The following is a 17,986-nucleotide window of genomic DNA, read 5'->3' as shown; positions in this document are numbered from 1 at the left end:
CGCAGAAACTACAAAGAGCCCTTTCTTTAAAACAGGAAAAAACTCTCTCATATAAATGTTTTTGTCTCTGACAAATGTCAGAAACAATGTCAAAAAACAACAATGTCAAATCTTACCATACTAAGTCGCTTTCAGCACATTTAGACTTGGGATTTCTGACAGATACTGATTACTTTGCTGTGAGTGATTTGGACATCAGGAAAGATTCCATAATAAAGCTGTTTGCTTCTTGCATTGGGATGTTCCTGACTTTCTTGGTAATGGGAAAACATATTTAACACGTATAAGAATATGATTTGTGGTTTTGATAAATGAATGAATATGCTCGTGTGAAGACATTTTAGAAGACAAGTTCTAAATGGCTATCAAATCGTCTTTATTATCTTTTCATAGGGTTTTTCTGACTCACTATTATAATCTGGAAATTCTTTATCCCACATGTCGACATTCAATGTACAGACTGTGCAATTATATTGGGTTATTCTTGAAAGTTCATCAAGAATAGCCTACTCATGTACTCTTGTAAGCATACTTTTACAACTACATGTATGGTGAAAAAGGAATGTCGAAAGATACAATTTATGTTCCGTTTTCAAAGATCCTCTGAGCTTGAGAAATGATTAAAATGTCACAAATGAAAAGACAAATACCGTTCAATTAGGGGATGGATTTACGTTTGTTATCAACAGCGATAATAACAACCGCCTATTTACCGCCAAAACAGACTGATTTTTAGTCTTCTGACATTTTAAAATATTGCCTTCTATGACTAAAACATATTTTAGGTGGTGCGTGAAGGGACACGGAGCATATTAAAACTGTAAAATCGGTAAGTTCAAAAGTAAATGGTTTGATTGGTTTTGTGTCAGGTAAAGTCGATATAAACCTATTATAAACCTGTTTGATGGACTTGTATCGATCATAAATGTTTTCAAGAATTAATATCCTTTGCGAAATATGCAGCTCCGTTTCTATCCTTGAATCAGTCATGATATGATTATTGCTATAATGGCTATGAAGCAGTATTAGTCGTGGATTCGATGTCTTTGACTCAGTTAAAGTCTTCGATAAAATGGTTTCACCTAGGCGAAGTGTTTTTTTTTACTTTTTATCGCCATTGCAAAATATTTGACTCGGTATCATAGTAAGACCAAAGATTTCGTACCATTCTTTAATACTATACACGTGCTCATCATTAAATGGATAGATCCGTTTTGGCTATACTGTTAAGTGATGTAAAAAAATTATTTCATCGTGGATCACTTTTCGTTTCGAGTTTGAATACTTTATGGCATATGGCATAATTTGTAAAACGTGCACTTTAGCATGTCTAAGCTGACAACTATGTACTTTACCCCCAACCCCAAGAGTTGCTGGTCATTTACAAAATCTCTTAAGCTCTCCTGGAGGGCGTATGTTATTGAAAGTACTAGAAAACCCATGTTATTTGATGGGTTGCGGAGTGAGAGCTTGACTGTTGACGATAAATCAATAGTGTGGAATATAAAGAGAATTATCTCGCTTCCTTGTAAGTTATCAAGTTTGTCACATTTGATAAGGCCCGAGAAAAATAGGTAATTCATTTGAGAAATGGTATTATCGTCATGTTTGAAGTGACTGATGTGAGCAGTAGGTCAGTTTATTGCCTTCTTGTTCCAAACCAGTTATGGTACAATCACAAATAACTCCTGTATATTTCTTTAAACAGTGCTTTGTATTGGGGCGTTGTCATGTCGATGGGGTCATCCCATGTTCGAAGTCATGTTACAGATTACTGCTTAAGCTGTTTCAACTCCACTGATTGGTCATCGATACTTCGCGGAGTAGACGTTAAGTTTATAATAAAAGATATTGTCGCACAAATAGTTGCGTGTAGTTCTTTCTTGCTCAAAAGGACGAGAGTGTAAAACATGGCGCCGTTGGATGACAAAACACTCGGCAGAGCTTTTGTTCTCCTCGTTTGCTATATTGGACTGTTTCACAGCACAAATGCAAGTGAGTATTATTTGGTAACAGACAAATTTCATTGAGAACTGCAATAAGTCTTCTGTGCCGGATTATCACGAGTAATTTAATGCGCAAGACGTTTCATTCAAATCGTTATGACACGTTTCACATTAGTTTTCATCATCCAAGAAACCTACCAACGTATGATTGAGACGTGGTATTTCTGTGCGCTTGGTATTCAGGTGTGGGGTGGGGGGACATTTCCCGCCGGAAGTGATTCGGGGCCAAGCTGCGCAGTGTGCCATTCTTACCTCTGATGATGATTTATGGACAAACTGGTAGCGTTGTAGGTCTTAAACTATTGTCGTTCCGGACCCGAGCAGCCACTGTACAGGAGAAGGTATACACATTTCCGCTATATTACGCAGTATTACGAACAGTTTGCAGCCGGGTTGGTGCACATCTAGAGTACTAGTAAAGGTCTTGAACAATTGATGTGGGGGTGGGGGGGGGGGGGGGATACTCGCCCTTGCTAAGTCATCACTAGATAAAAGATTAAAGAGCAATGGAAATCCGTCCTGCAACAAAGAGATACATAACATGCACTCTAAGGACTCCTTCGTCGTCATATGACTGAAAAATTGTTAAGTACGACGTTAAAACACAGGCCACAGGGAATTGTCGCACTTGAGGTCATTCTCCCATGTAAAAGCTGCGTTTTCAGGAGTAAGATGTGGCTGGATCTCTCAAAGTTTCTCATGACAAGCTTCTGAGTGAAAGCGGAATAAGCCTGTTGAAGACCTGGCTTTAAGGCAGATTTTGTAAAGTTTGTTTGGAAAGCCCAGGATAAATTTTTAGATAATTTAACAATCCTGGCCCTAATTAATTACAATAGACCATACTTCTTACAGTGAACGCGTCGCTCTCTACATTTGCTTTACATCAGTGCCACCACTAGCAAATTTTGTACAGAAATTTTGAACAACGCCGAGGTCAGAGGGTCACTGATGAAACAGAAAGTGATGTCAGGCAACACAAACGCTCTGTTTCAACCTTTGTTTCTGATAATACTTTATACAAATATATCCTATTTATCTAAAACATGCACAACATCATTTTAACAAAGACCTGAAACAATTTTACTGATGAGGGTTAATTAAATAATTCGGTGCGAGGATATTAGTGGTGAAGCTAGGTCTATATGCATCGCACAGCCTTCAAAGGTTAAGCTCGTCTGTTTGTGAGAGTGGTGTAAAGCGAGCGTAGAGAGGGGCGAGCTATTCTTCCTAAGCTGAAAAATATTGATTTCATCTAAGATCTCTCGACATTTCTGTGACTCTCAAGGGCTTGTATCACTTTTTTAACATCCTGTTGCCTAGGACAGATTTATCACTGTCGTAACATAACCTACATGCTGCATGCTTTCATAGGTAAGTTTCCACTTCTCGTAGTTTCACGCTTCAAAAGCTAATATCTCGTCACGTCATAGTCGCTGTCGCGTCACAAGGGAAGTAATTCAGAGCAGGCCTAATCGGAATGTCGATGATTTCGCAGACAAGGTGTAGTGGATTTTTATAATGAAAAGAAAGATATATGTACATTTAAATATTATGTTCACCATCTTGTGAAGGGAAAAATTATAGACAGACGAAATACTGATTAAGAGATAGACTACCCGGTATTATTTTTTTAAAGACTGTGCTTAGGCCTACACCACTAACCATACAGAACATATGAAGCCGAAACAATCCCCCACATGGGATACCGGTACATACGTGTAGGAATTATAGTGGGGTATAGATGAAACCAAATCTACTCAGCCGTAATGCTATCTCCTTCGGAGGCAGTGGCACTGTTACGCTTCTGTATATCGTTGTACCGTGCATTCGTTGATGCCATCTTCCAGAAATGGTCAGTTTTATTGAGCTTTAACTTTCGACTTTCATTGGCTAAAGTTCAAATAATATACAAACTCCAGGTATTAAGGACAAGTCTTGTTGCCTTCTCTTCACTTATCGTAATGAAATTTAACCCATTTATCAGTGACTAAGTTTTCATCTACTACATTTACAGGCCTACTATGGACCAATAGTCTTCTCAAATAAGCCTTTGTGTGGCCCAAATATCCTTACATGTAGCTAATATACCTGCTGTCACCATTTGTAATTTAAGATTAACAGACATTTTAAATCTGATTTCTTAGTTATTCCTATAAGAAATACTAATTAAAAATGAGACATTGGTAATGTTACATTATTACAGTAATAACTGTAAACTTCATATCCTGCAAATAAAGCAGTGCATGTTAGATTCTATTTCACTTCATTTTTACTGAATCTCTTGCATTTCCATGGGATAAATTCTACTTAAATATGCAATAAACTAGATATCCTTACATGCAGCACATTAATCTCATATGTCATATGCATGAAGGGATTTTGTTTGTAACCCGTTCGTACGTTGTGATCTATATTTTCATATCATTTCGCAAAAAGGTATGGTCAGTTATTTCCAGTGGCTCAGTTTTTTTTAAAATTTAAAACTGCATTCGCAGCCGCATAAATGAAGTGTATTAACATCGACACTTTTTTTAATGAGCATCGATATATTGAAGGACTTTATTCCATCCAAATGTATATGACGGCTGTCATATACGCTTTCATCTAGCACAAAACTTGTTGTTTGTGACGCCCCTTGCAGAAGAATACTTCAAGACAGACAACTAGCAGGGGATTAATCTTCAATGAGTTGTATGACAGTTTATCATTCTTGTATTTTTCACTAATTATAAGCAAGACTTGAACAAATACAGGTACATAGTTTAGCGACAAATCTTTGATTAATCTTTGAGATTAAAAAATATAAACATAAAAGACAAAGCATCTAATAAGTAAAATACGTATTTTCTCATACATGCTGTGTCTGTTTTTGTAATTTCAGCCTTGAAGTGTTACGAGTGTGAAGGCATGACCCCAAGCGACTCGTGTGCCACCAATGCGAGTAAGGCAAAACAAGTGAATTGTGGAGGTTTAAATTTAAGCAAGTGCAGCATCACTCGTGTCTCTGACAGCAGTAAGTATCACATCAAATGTCCCGTGCAACTGGTAAGTTACACTGTTAAAATGACAGATTCATCAGAAGATTTGACCTTTGTGACTGTCGCCCAATCGTGCCACAAAAGCATTAATTCAGTGTGGTATCTGGTATCGATTATTTGGGGTTTTCAAGCACGTTACTCATAATTAAGGGATGACCTTGTCCAGGGAAAGACCAGGATCAAAGTATTATCATGTATTTTACATGAACTTACATGTACGTGTCTGTTTGAAAACCATGACTAGTAAAAAGATCGGCTTATTTGGCTATTCCGTCTTTTACGGACTATCGAGGAAGACAAGAAAAAGGAAGTATGTTAACAGTGACCTACGTATGAGAAGTACGATGGTTTGATATTGGCTCTGTATGTGTTTTTCTTCAGCCATTTTTCAGTCATATGACGACGAGGAGTCATAAGCTGTGTGTACATATACTGTATATTCTTGTGGCAGGGCGAGCCTAGGCCGCCAAAGTGCTGCCGCCACTGAAGTATCATGCCCAAGATGAGCTTCTGGAGAAAATTTTCTGCTCGTATATCACATTTTTCAGAGTTTATAACAAAGCGAAAATTATTAACAACAAGGGTCGGAAGACTATTACACTTCCGGTTACCACTTACTTGTTACCTGGACCAACGCATATTTGACTGTGGTAGGGCTTTTATCCTATAACTGCCAGTGGACTTTTGAGCTATTTTGATAGTGCGTTGTGCGATGGCTTTACACTTACGATACGCCAGAATGTCATGATACTGACGACTGTGAGTTGCTTTGTTTTTAGCTACTTTTCGCCCACGAATACCATTGGTGCACTCATCGTTCGACCATAGGACAGGAGCCTCCAGTAAGCCTTTCTCTCTTTGTAATAGGCTCAGCAGTAGCTGAATTAATGGCCCATTTTACCATTGCCATTAGCCACAACCTCGCTGGAACAAACGTAATTGACAAGTGTAATGGTCCCTCCTACAGGGGGACAGCTGACCTACTCACCACATAATGGCTGGAAAAAGATTGTTGGAACAAACTTGCAACAGAAAGGAGTAATGGTCCCTCCTACATGGGGACAGTTGACATACTAACAACATAACGGCTGGACAAAGATCGCTGGAACAAACGAAATAGACAAGTGTAATAGTCCCTCCTACAGGAGGACGGTTGACCTACTCACAACATGACGGCTGGACAAAGGTCGCTGGAACAAACGAAATAGATAGGTGTAACGGTTCCTCCTACAGGGTGACAGTTGACCTACTCACCACATAACGGCTGGACAAAGATCCCTGGAACAAATAGTATGATGAAGAGCATACATATTTTCCCATAGAACTTTGCCATAGAGGATTGTGACCATTAGATCTCCATATAACACAGCTGATGGCCATGGCAACAACTTATTATTTGGTCATGGTCAACATAATCTAATTTTTTACAAGGTTTGTAGACGTGTGCAACATTTACACACCACCTGTCTTTCAAGGCAATCAGAAAGCCTTGAACCTTGATTACCTTTAAGTCTGGAAAGTGGATTTCTGTGAAAGAAAGGCCATCTTTTATAAATATAGCCAGCCCTTACCTGGAACCTCCAAGGCGGTTTGTTATTTTTATCGCCTATCCAGGGAAGGTAAAATGCAGCTCTGGTTGCAGAAAGGTCTCCTGATGACATACAATCTCTGGAGCATTATTTTGGATAGACCAATAAAACTTGATTTCCTGTCCATGACCATAGAGTCCGCATATTCTGTTGTAATATGTTAAACAACATTATGCCGATGAGGATAACAATAAAAGTTACGAAATGCCTAAAGTAATCTGTTATTAAAAAGTAAGTCTACTTTGCCTCAGTAGAGCTTACCAGATCTGAAGGAACAATAGCACAGTCCCCTATGTGACGACGGGCTGAGTGTACAATGAAGTTAATAACCTCAGGTTTTTTAGGGACTTTGGCACAGTTGAACAATATTTCAGTGATCAATACTACTGCATTAGGTATGATTGCAGATGGCAACAATTTAATCTGGACGGCCACTTTCTTGTCATTTTGAACAGGCACAGACTTCATTACTGGGCCGTATGGCATTTCGTTGTTATGCCTTCTCTGGCAACCTTCACTTGAGATGATTCCCGTAACCTGGCTAGTTGACTGACTGGAGTGGGGACTTACAGACTTCCCCTGTAGACGACCCGATAGTCCTTAAAGTCTCTGCATATGACACATTATCTGTAATTTTCAAAAACGGGCCCACTTTGCTGGCTGGGTATCTGCTCGTCCGAATTTTCTGACTGGAACTTCCAACAGGTATTGTGATAAGCCTGATAGCATAGTGCAGGTTTATCACAGTATCTGCTGCAAGTTCTAATCAGAGAATTCGGACTAGTTATGTGCTGTGCGCCACACTACGATCACCGCCACAGCTCACACATTTTGGAGCATCACAATTCGAGCAGTCATCAAACTCGCGACGTCTTCCACGGCGCAAATATAGCCCAGTTAATTCCCAAAAGCAATTTCAGTTGCAACCGATCAGCATGCGAAAATACAATGCTATAAGAACAGTATATAGTATCGTACAAGAACCCAAAACTACATGTCTTGCAGGTGACAAACCCGCATGACATTTCACAGAATTTTGCTAATATACATGTACGTTTCGAGAGAGGTTTACGAATTTAATATTATACGTTAGTCAAACTTTTTCTTTCTTTTTCACAAAAGCTGAGAGTTATGAATATGGGAATATAAAATAAAGCTGGTATGGGACGCAGTTTTCATGAACGATGCACGGTAGATCGACAATCGATGTTTCCATCGGCTAAAGTCCTGTACAGTGTCTTTTAAACTGTTGTTCCCATTTTATATTATGATAATGATGTTATTTTATATGTCGACAAAACTATGTACACTTTAGCTATCAATAACTGGGTCATATTTTACCATGTGATAGAAGACATAATATAACAACCTAAAAGCGAATCGTGTACACCAGACAACAATGTATTTCGCAATTTCAGGTTTGTTCTACTTTCATGAAGAAATCTCTCATTCTGTCTTTTGCTGGAATATGTATTGATGCGCACTAGCTGGCTGCAGCGTTGTAGTAACATAGTACATCGCCAGATAGCTCTGAGATCAGCTGGCCATGTTCCCAGCATCTCCCACATTAACCGCTCTGAATATTTATTTATTTATTTGATTGGTGTTTTACGCCGTACTTTAGAATATTTCACTTATACGACGGCGGCCAGCATTACGGTGGGGGGAAACCGGGTAGAGCCCGGGGAAAACCCATGACCATCCACAGGTTACTGGGAGACCTTCCCACGTACGGCAGGAAGAAGTCAGCATGAGCTGGATTTGAACTCACAGGAACCGCATTGATGAGAGGCTCGCTAATCAACTGAGCTTTGCATTTGTAGTATATAATATAATATTATGTGCACATATAATTAGTTATATGCAACCTAGTTAATGTACAGGCATGTTTTCATAACACGTCTTTGTTTTTCTTCCTCACAGAAACGAACACAATGGAAAAAATTACGCGCGAGTGCCATATAAATGTACTAAATCTTGCGAAGACGGGATGCCAAGAGAAAGGTGGAAAGAAGAGCTGCACAGTGTTTTGCGACACTGATTTATGTAACGATGTTGAGGAGAGCAAGGTGGACGAGTGTGTTGCCACTGACTGTAAAGGAGCGGCTCCTTCCACAACCCCGCTAGTCAGTGAGCAGTACTATAAATGTGCGTTTCTGTCACAGTTACTTAAGTGAGACAGCGCTATACATGTACACAACAACACACGAAGTGGGGGTTCAAACCCAGACAACGTACATTCACAGGCTGCAATAGTTCGAATACATTTTGAATTTATATACTGTTAGTATACAGCGACTACGTAAGACTTCCAGAAATTTGTAATATTATTTTACCATTATTCCTATATGAAATACTAATTTTAAAATGAGGTATCCGTAGTAGCAATAGTATTGTAATAGCTTCATGTCTTCCTAATAGCACATTCATGCTGGATTTAAATTCACTTCATTTGGACTGAAGCCCATGCAAAAAAGTCTACATAAATAAACGATAAACTAGAAACCCGAACTCCCAATTAATATCGTGCATTTATTTACTATTTTGTAATCGAATAGGGGGGCCTCTGTGGCTCAGTCGGTTAGCGCGCTAGCGCAGCGTAATGACCCAGGAGCCTCTCACCAATGCGGTCGCTATGAGTTCAAGTCCAGCTCATGTGGCTTCCTCTCCGGCCGTAAGTGGGAAGGTCTGCCAGCAACCTGCGGATGATCGTGGGTTTCCCCCGGGCTGTGCCCGGTTTCCACCCACCATAATGCTGGCCGCCGTGGTATAAGTGAAATATTCTTGAGTACGGTGTAAAACGCCAATCAAATAAATAAATAAATAATCAAATATAGTTTGTTACCCGTTCGTCTCTTACTTGGAATTTTTTTAATTTAAAACTACATTAGCATCCGCATAAATAAGTTTTGTTGATATCGTGACTGAAAAAGTATCTGGAATATTTAAATACTTTTACAGATACATTAATATGAATGAGACACAATTTTATCAGCATCGATATATTGAAGGATTTTACTTCATCCAAATGCATACGACTGCTGCTTTACAAACGCTTTCATCCAGGACAAAACTTTTTTTGGCCCCATTGTGAAAGAATGTACACCTCACGAAAACAGTTTACTGGAGGGCCTACATTCTTTGTCCTTTATTGCTTTCCAAAAAACTAGTTGACGAACAATCTTCAAAGGCCTGGTTGTGTGTCAGTTTGGATCCAGTGGCCATGTGTACATGTAATGTGGATCATATTTTTTTGCAATTTTGTCGCAAATTGCGATATTGTATGGCTTAATTTTCTTCATTCTTGCAAGTATTTCTCACTAGCTCACGGTTACCGACAAAACAACGACAATCCAAGGCCAGTCACGTATCAGTCATGTTCCTGTAATTTAAGTGATGACATGAATGTCATATTTTGACTCTTCTCAAAATTATTCCAGGTAATATAAATGTATGTCAGCCATGAGAATATGGCAAACAAATGCATGGGATTCATAACCCAAGGACAGGGTCAAACCATATACAAGCTAAAGAAAACTGCAGATCTCTCACTAGCTCTCGTGCAATCGTTTTATCTCGAAAACGGCTAACTCGTGCAAATTTTTAGCCCTTGCACTTGGCAGTATACGGGATCAGTGAGTAAAGGTGCAACGACAACATGCACGCTTGGACCAACAATGTCGTGTGTTCGAAACCACTTCCTAAATACATATTACAAAATCATAAGCTACTTTTGAACATATACAAAGTTTCATGACAAATCCCTAATGGGATAGTATATGTAATAATATTGTAAAATGTTAATAGAAGTCAAAAGATTTATTAATAATATAGGCATTTTCTAATTTATACATTATTTTTACAGCTTCCTCCATGAAGTGTTACGAGTGTAAAGGCATGACCCCAGGCGACTCGTGTGCCACCACTCCGAGTACGGCACCACAAGTGAATTGTGGAAGTTTGAAGATAAGCCAGTGCAGCATCACTCGTGTCTCTGACAGCAGTAAGTATCACATCAAATGCCCCGTGCAACTGGTAAGTTACACTGTTAAAAATGACAGATTCATCAGAAGATTTGCCCTTTGTGACTGTCGCCCAATCGTGCCACAAAAGCAATAATTTGGTGTGGTATGTGGTATCGATTAATGGGAGTTTTATGCACATTACTCATAATTAAGTGATGATCTTATTCAGGGAAAGACCCGGATCAAAGTGTCATCATGTATCTTACATTTATTTGTCTTCATCAAATCATCATTAGTACAAAGATTAGCTTATTGACTTTTCCATCTTACACGGATTATCGAGGATGACATCCAGACCACGCTAACAGTGACTGTACACTTTTGAAGTACGATGGTTTTCTGTTGGCTCTGTATGGTTTCCTCTAGCCATAAAATTGACTACCATCATAATATTTCCTTGGGTATTTATTTTAGTAAAACACCAATGGCAAAGATCAATCAATAAGCATTGCTTAAACTGTTCAATCACGCATGTAGTAATGAGCGATATAAGCTCCAAAATAACGTCTCCAAAAAATAGCAAGTTGCGAAACACACGCTCACAAAACGCTGCGTACCGAAAATGGAGTATAAATGACGAGTGGCGAATGGCTTGAAAGCCAATATCTCCAAACCCGGTAAAATCCTTGACAATGACTGACAGTAAATATGACTGCTCTCGAGTGGACTTGAGAAAATGATTGCTCTCGTATGAACTTTCGAAAAATGACTGCGTTCTTCACACCTCCATCGCTCATACTTATAGACTAAAGTCAAGAAATTCTGGATGGTTTGATCGTAAACATGTTTACAACTCCGATACAAATTTCCAGAAGGTATACCCTACACGAAATAAACATTGAAGCCTCGACTTAAATACAGTGCAGGCTAAAAGGTAAACAAAAGGGGAAAATGTAGGACAGACACCTATCCGGTAAAATAAAAAATAATAGTAATACAATATTTAAAAACGGGGTTTCGTAACAATATATATCCTGCAATACAATTTGAAAAAGTTAGAATATGTGAATTACGGCATTTCGTTTTAAGTTTATAGTTTCTTCTGTCACTGGCTACTGCAGCTATTGTGGACAATGACATTGCTTATCTATGACTTCGTCGGGGTACGCCGCCTAGTTAATCCGCACAAGCAATTTCAGTTGGAACCGATCAGTATAGGAAAGCACGATGCTGTAAGCACCTTATACAGTACGTTAACGTAGTATAAGAACCTAAAAGTAGGCCTACATATATCTATCTCATTCGCCCTCTTGGACGTCTTACAGGCGACAAACCCGTATCTCGTTCATCGATTATATTTTACAGGATTTTACTAATCGAATACTAAAAATACGCACCTGTATGGTTCGAGAAAAGTTCATGAGTCTAATATCACGTGTCACTCTTTTTCTTTTTTTCAACAAAAGTGCAGATTTGTGAACATGTGAATATAAAAGTGAAGCAGGTGTAGGGTGCAGTTTCCGGCTTGTTCTAGTTTGGTAAATAAATCACTGTACCTGTATGTTGTAATATTACTGTGTTGAACATTATAGTTACAGGGTGCATCGTCAATGCAGTATTTCTATGTACATTAAATGCTAAATGGCACCATGTTTTGTATGCAATTCTGCGATCATTGCTATAATTCCTCTCGTGATATTGTTTTATGTTATGTTATTTTGGTGGATATGCTATAATATTCTGTACTCATAAAATTAGTTATATACAACCTTGTTAAGACTACACTCAGGTTTTTATAACACGTCTTTGTTTTTCTTCTCCACAGACACACACGTGATGCAATCAATCGAGCGCAGGTGTCATGCGAACAATCTAGTTCTTGGGAAGTCGGGATGCGAGGAGAGAAACGGAAAGAAGATCTGCACAATGTTTTGTGACACTCATTTATGTAACGACGTTGAGGAGAGCAAGATGGACGCGTGTGCCGCAAATAACTGGAAAGGAGCGGTGACTTCCACATCTCCGATGCGCTATCTCTTCAACGTTGTTATCAATGTCTTTGATACACGTGGTAAATAAAAGAGAGTCTATCAGCGTGTCTTTATGCGCATACATGCAAAACTGTAAATGTTGATTTATGCTAAAGTAAACACATTGTATGCAGCTAATCCGGCCTTTGCGGCCATTTATACTATGTAGACAGTTGTAAACATACATCTATGCCAAGACAAGTGAAGTAATTTCATGTAATAATCACAAAGGGAGGAAATCAAGTAGGTGGTTGGCTGTTCTGATGACGTCACAAAGGGAGGAAATCAAGTAGGTGGTTGGCTGTTCTGATGACGCCACACTTGTTGTTCCATAGTCAATTCTCCCCCTTCTCTTTCTTACATCCTAAGGTTTGTGGAAAATGTTGTTCGCATATTTGAATCAGTTTCTATCTGAATAATTTTTTAGCATATCGTAAACTTATCCTAAGTAATTAAATATTAATTCATAAATGTACAATATAATAACATTGGTATGTTATAATGTAGACAAATACTATTTCACAATGTAACTTTTTTGGCTAATTTTGTTTCAAATTAAAACAGAGAAATTACGAACTCTTTTATATATAAAAATATGTTTACTATTAGTAGTAGTAGGAAATTATTTGTTTGTGTTCACACGCGATATTTCTTTTGCCGCTCAGGCAAAAGACATGGCATTTCATTCTATGCCAGAATGAAGCAGCTAGTGCCCCGTCTGACGTTTGAGCCTTTGAGCTTACCTTCTGAGTCATGTCACTGATGGTGTGTTCATAATAGGTTTAGAGCGAAGCAACTAGTGCGTCGTTTGACCTTTGAACCTTTGAGCTTAGCTTTTGAGTCATATCACTGATGGATGGTGTGCTCATAATAGGTTTAGAACGAAGCAACTAGTGCGCTGTCTGGCCTTGTCGGTGAGCCTATAAGCTCACTGTCTGATTTACTGATTGATGGAGTGACCATAATAGATTCAAAATGATGTATGCCATATAACCTGTGAGCTCACCTTCTGATTTGTCACTGTCTGATGAAGTGATCAATAAAGCTTCAGAATCAAGCAACTACTGCGCCGTCTGACCTTTGAGCCCACCCTCTGAGTGGCGTCGCTGATTGATGGAGTGTTCATAATAAGGCCAGAATGAACGCACGGTACTATTCCACCCATGAAAGGGTCGAATTAAAAATTACTTTATATTTGCCTTATTATTTTTTACTGTATTGATTTAATTTGTATAATATTGTATTATTATTGGCAGGTGAGTTATTTTACCCACGCTACTCAAAATACTGCAGACTGAATTCGAGACACTTAAGCCTATTCAGGTAAATCACGGGCATGATGTGTTGGGACGGCATGCGTGTCAGGGAGACATTCTGGCGTTGGTTAGCATGTTATCTTGAAAGTTCTAGCTTAATTGCAATACATAAATCAGTATGACCCACTTAGGCCACTATGGGTCGATAACACAAGACAAAAAGGTCCACACGCATTAGGCCTATTACTTGTAGAGCAATAAAAGAACACATTAAGGTCAAAGGATTTCGTTATACAATCAGGTTAAAGGATTACTGGCAATCAGTCCGCCGCAGGACACGCTTGCACAAAGAGATTGTAGCTACAATCTATTGGAGACCGATTGTACAGATGCGCTTACAATTGATTGTAAAATATGTTGCACAGCTTGCATAAAGAAAAAGGGGAATTTCGAGTTCGAAGTAGACAAACGAAGGAGCTGAAGTTTTCGAACTTGGGAAGTTTCTATAGGATGGGTTCTTGTTTTTGCCTCTGCAGTACTGTAAGACAAGTGATCGGTAAGTAATGGCTACAAAGGTTGTCTAACAGTTTTCCTACGTCACATGATACAGGAGGACTGTTTTTACCTTCAACAAAAAAGAGTTCGAACTCGATACTCCCCTATTGTAAGGAAATTGCAATTTTTGGAAATTTCACTCACGATCGCAGGCCAAATTTGACAAAGGTGGCCTGTGTAAATGGACAATGTACCGGTCAATACCTTTTGTGGGCTTCATTTTAAGATCTACATCATAATGATTCAGCATAATGATTACAACATGTGAAAAAATGGTCGTAACATCTTTTTGAGACAAATGCATGGCACACCTTTGGAAACCGAGTCGAAAAGTATCAACTAACAGTCTGCTTACGGAAAGTATTTGTACTTAACGTTAAGTTTTGGGCGATTGTAAATATTTACAGCAGGGTCGACTCGATGGTAATTTCTGATTTGTAAGTTACAACTATTGTAGCTTACTTATAATCCCTATATGCAAGAGGGTATCGATTTTAAGCTAAGGCTACGATCGTTACCTTAGTGATTTACAGTCAACTTAGGCTTCCAGTCCCTTTGTGCAAGCGGTGCCTGTACTATGCAACATTCTGTCACAAGACAGTTGCTTCAGAGTGAGTGAGTGAGTGCTTGGGGTTTAACGTCGTACTCAACAATTTTTCAGTCTTATGACGACGAAGGAATCCTTAGGGTGCATGCACGTGTAATGTGCCTCCTTGTTGCAGGACGGATTTCCACCGCTCTTTTATTTAGTGCTGCTTCACTGAGACGACTTACCGAAGGCAAGTAAGCTGCCCCGCCCTAGCCATTATACTGATACGGGTCAACCAGTCGTTGCACTGTCCCCTTCATGCTGAACGCCAAGCGAGGAAGTTACAACTTCCTCTTTTAAAGTCTTAGGTGTGACTCGATCAAGGATTGATCCTGGATCTACCGGTCCCGAAGCGGACCAGTTGCTTCAGAGAGGTAGCACTGTTCATGTACAGAACGACATACATGAAAGGTGTTCATACCTGGCGTTGGACAGGGACACTGTCCCCGGCTATCACTGCATGTGGGACTTCGTGATAACAAACTGTCGACAACACTCTTGTGGCAGTTTGTACAGGCTAACTTTTCTTAAATAAATAAATGATTAAATGAACAAATAAATGAATAATTGAACGACAGCAATGAAATTGAGATTTTCAGTTATACTTGGAGCAAGAGGCGTTACAAAAATAATGATTCTCTGGGAAAGCCCAAGGTTTAAGGCCTATTTATTAGCTAGCAGAATTGAACGCACATGTATTTTGAAGTGCGGTAAATATAGAATGCAATGGTTCAGATCTATATAGCGCTGTTTCATTTGTCTTTCGCAAAGTTATGCGTGTTGCAATTTATGCGCGCTTCCGTGTCATGACCATGCATGTAGCTGATTCATGTGTCTTAAGGTTGGACACGTCCAGCAAAGTGGGATTTAATGTAATGGCTTAGTTCAAACAAAAGCAAAACATTACACATCGTTCGAAAAGTATTTATAATATATATTTTCTCACGTTTAATATAAAGGCCTAACTTATTCATGTATTAAGTTAACGATGGGACTGTGGGATGTGTGTCGACACAGCAGACATCAGGGTTACAATATTTTGCCGAACCAGTTATATGGTTCAACGAGTCAATTTATTTAAAGTTTGCATCTCCAGCATGCATGTGCAGTACAGGTACTGTGATGAAAGAAAATTCTGTAATACATTAATAAACTGCCGACAGATCGGCTGATCTGCTATGTTCCGAATTTTATGAGAACATTTTCCCGAAATGATCCTATTTATTTGAGACAGACTTAAATGAGAGTGGGTCTTTCAGGGCTCAGATAGTTAAAGTGCTGACTTACTGTAACCATCGAGCCTCTATGTAAAGAGGTTTCTCAGGTACAATGCGGTAAGTCGGTGGTTTATTCCGAGGACTCCGGTTTTCTCTCTCCATAAACCTAACACTCTTCGATAAAGAAGTATTAAAACGGATACCTAAAGTAATTTTAATGATAAATGCTGATTACAGTTCGGTGCAAGGACATAAGCTAATGGTTAGGCTAAACAAGCCCACATTTGTTGTGCGCACTCCAAGGGTCAGCAAAACGAGTGGAACGGTGCATGCGCTGTATGGAGAGTGAAATACTTCTTGATCACGACGTTAATTTGTTTCACACCACAATTAATTTCCCATTTACTTACATGTTGACGACTGGCCCCACAGCACTGTCCCTAAATCTGCAAACCCCGAAAACTTCGGGCTTGATGGCCATCGTCAGTGCAACTCCATTCAAATTCCCGATAGGGGTTGACCGATGAAATTTTTTAGAAAACTGACAAACAGCTGATAGGAGTCAAACCCACCCAGACCGAGGCCGGTGAAACAGGATTTTTACTACGTTTGCCTTGTGTGCATCTGCAACCATTCTCTGAAAAACACACAAATTTATACCTAGAATGAAACCTTGAAGCCTTTGCTACAAAAAAGATACCACCCAACAAGCAGGAACAAAAAAACGAAAAAAAAAAAAACAAGGTAGCCCAAAGAAGTACAAGAAAATATGTCTAAAAATAGGAGATAACAGCCGACCCGTAAGCATTAATTGTGGAGTGTAGCCAAATACCAACCAAATAAATCAGTGTATAAATACTTGTGGGGCGTGCCATGTCATGATCTGGGATGGTACAAACAGGGGGAGATAACCCACGCAAGTAAACATCTCACCGTGGTTCACCCACTCCTGCACGCTTCACTTGAATATATTATACATATACAGACGCCCCTGATCAGAACACAGCATCATTCCGTGGCCACAGGTTCTGTACATAATTTAATTTAACTACTTAAAAGACTTGAATGTAATACAATAAACTGAGTAGGCCTATGTGGTTTATTCACTAAAGTTCGACATACACGGGAGCTTAAGACGTGCGCGACTCTACACAGTTCATCGTACGGATCGAGTAAGTTCCAGTCACCGATGGCCATGGGATTTTAAGGCAGAGCTCCATATACGTAACAAGACCAGTTGAGTAACGACGTTGTTTGGCATACACGAGCGTTTAAGACCTAACGTACCAGTCGAACTGAGTTGATAGATTTGACAGATGCCCTGTAGGCTGAGGTTTACAAATCGGACAAGATGTCTATGGTCAGACCTGTTATTAAGCAGGTCAGCATGCGTCTGCGCTCCATCTTATATCAAAAAGCTACACAGATCGCCGCAATGGCTGTCAATAACACAGGAGAAGGCGTTCCTTAATAGTGACTGACAGCCTAGCTGCATTTCATAGAAATATTGAGGGTCAAGGTCGTTGGGAATTTTCCACAGAAAACGAAACTGAAAGTACCTCTAGAGCAGAAAAGGGGTTTGCTTGACAACTTGCGTATACAAAAATTTCCGTAAGAGGGGGAAAGACGGCAGCCAAGAGATCACTGTTACGGCTGTCTGTACATATATTACTTCTCGATCTGTAAGTGTAAAGTGTAAGGTGTTGCAATATGTGGAAGTACTTGTGTGGCCCTCTGTCGA

The 17,986-nt window shown here is 39.3% G+C and overlaps 1 protein-coding gene across 2 annotated transcripts; it reads left to right on the top strand.

Moving 5' to 3' along the window:
- Nucleotides 1-1,874: 1,874 nt before the first annotated feature.
- Nucleotides 1,875-14,151, top strand: LOC135461326 (uncharacterized). 2 transcript variants are annotated; one of them, XM_064738363.1, is made up of 6 exons: nt 1,875-1,995; nt 4,888-5,019; nt 8,557-8,763; nt 10,499-10,636; nt 12,424-13,502; nt 13,597-14,151. In XM_064738363.1, the coding sequence occupies exons 1-5, from the start codon at nt 1,911-1,913 to the stop codon at nt 12,675-12,677; spliced, it is 816 nt and encodes a 271-aa protein (XP_064594433.1). In that variant the 5' UTR covers nt 1,875-1,910; the 3' UTR covers nt 12,678-13,502; nt 13,597-14,151. The 2 variants fall into 2 exon arrangements, with proteins under 2 accessions (XP_064594433.1, XP_064594432.1); XM_064738362.1 differs by having other exon boundaries at nt 8,557-8,781; nt 13,597-14,149.
- The last annotated feature ends 3,835 nt before the right edge of the window (nt 14,152-17,986 follow it).

This window comes from Liolophura sinensis, chromosome 1, assembly GCF_032854445.1.
Source record: "Liolophura sinensis isolate JHLJ2023 chromosome 1, CUHK_Ljap_v2, whole genome shotgun sequence".
Taxonomy (NCBI): domain Eukaryota; kingdom Metazoa; phylum Mollusca; class Polyplacophora; order Chitonida; family Chitonidae; genus Liolophura; species Liolophura sinensis.
The sequence above is the reverse complement of the archived record's forward strand: the minus strand, read 5'-3'. Positions and strand labels throughout refer to the sequence as shown.

Bases quoted from the DNA above. Each gene is read 5' to 3' on its own strand.
- LOC135461326 (XM_064738362.1), top strand. From the start codon at position 1,911: ATGGCGCCGTTGGATGACAAAACACTCGGCAGAGCTTTTGTTCTCCTC. The intron at 1,996-4,887 runs GTGAGTATTATT...TTGTAATTTCAG, and splicing joins GTTTCACAGCACAAATGCAA to CCTTGAAGTGTTACGAGTGT. The intron at 10,637-12,423 runs GTAAGTATCACA...TCTTCTCCACAG, and splicing joins CACTCGTGTCTCTGACAGCA to ACACACACGTGATGCAATCA.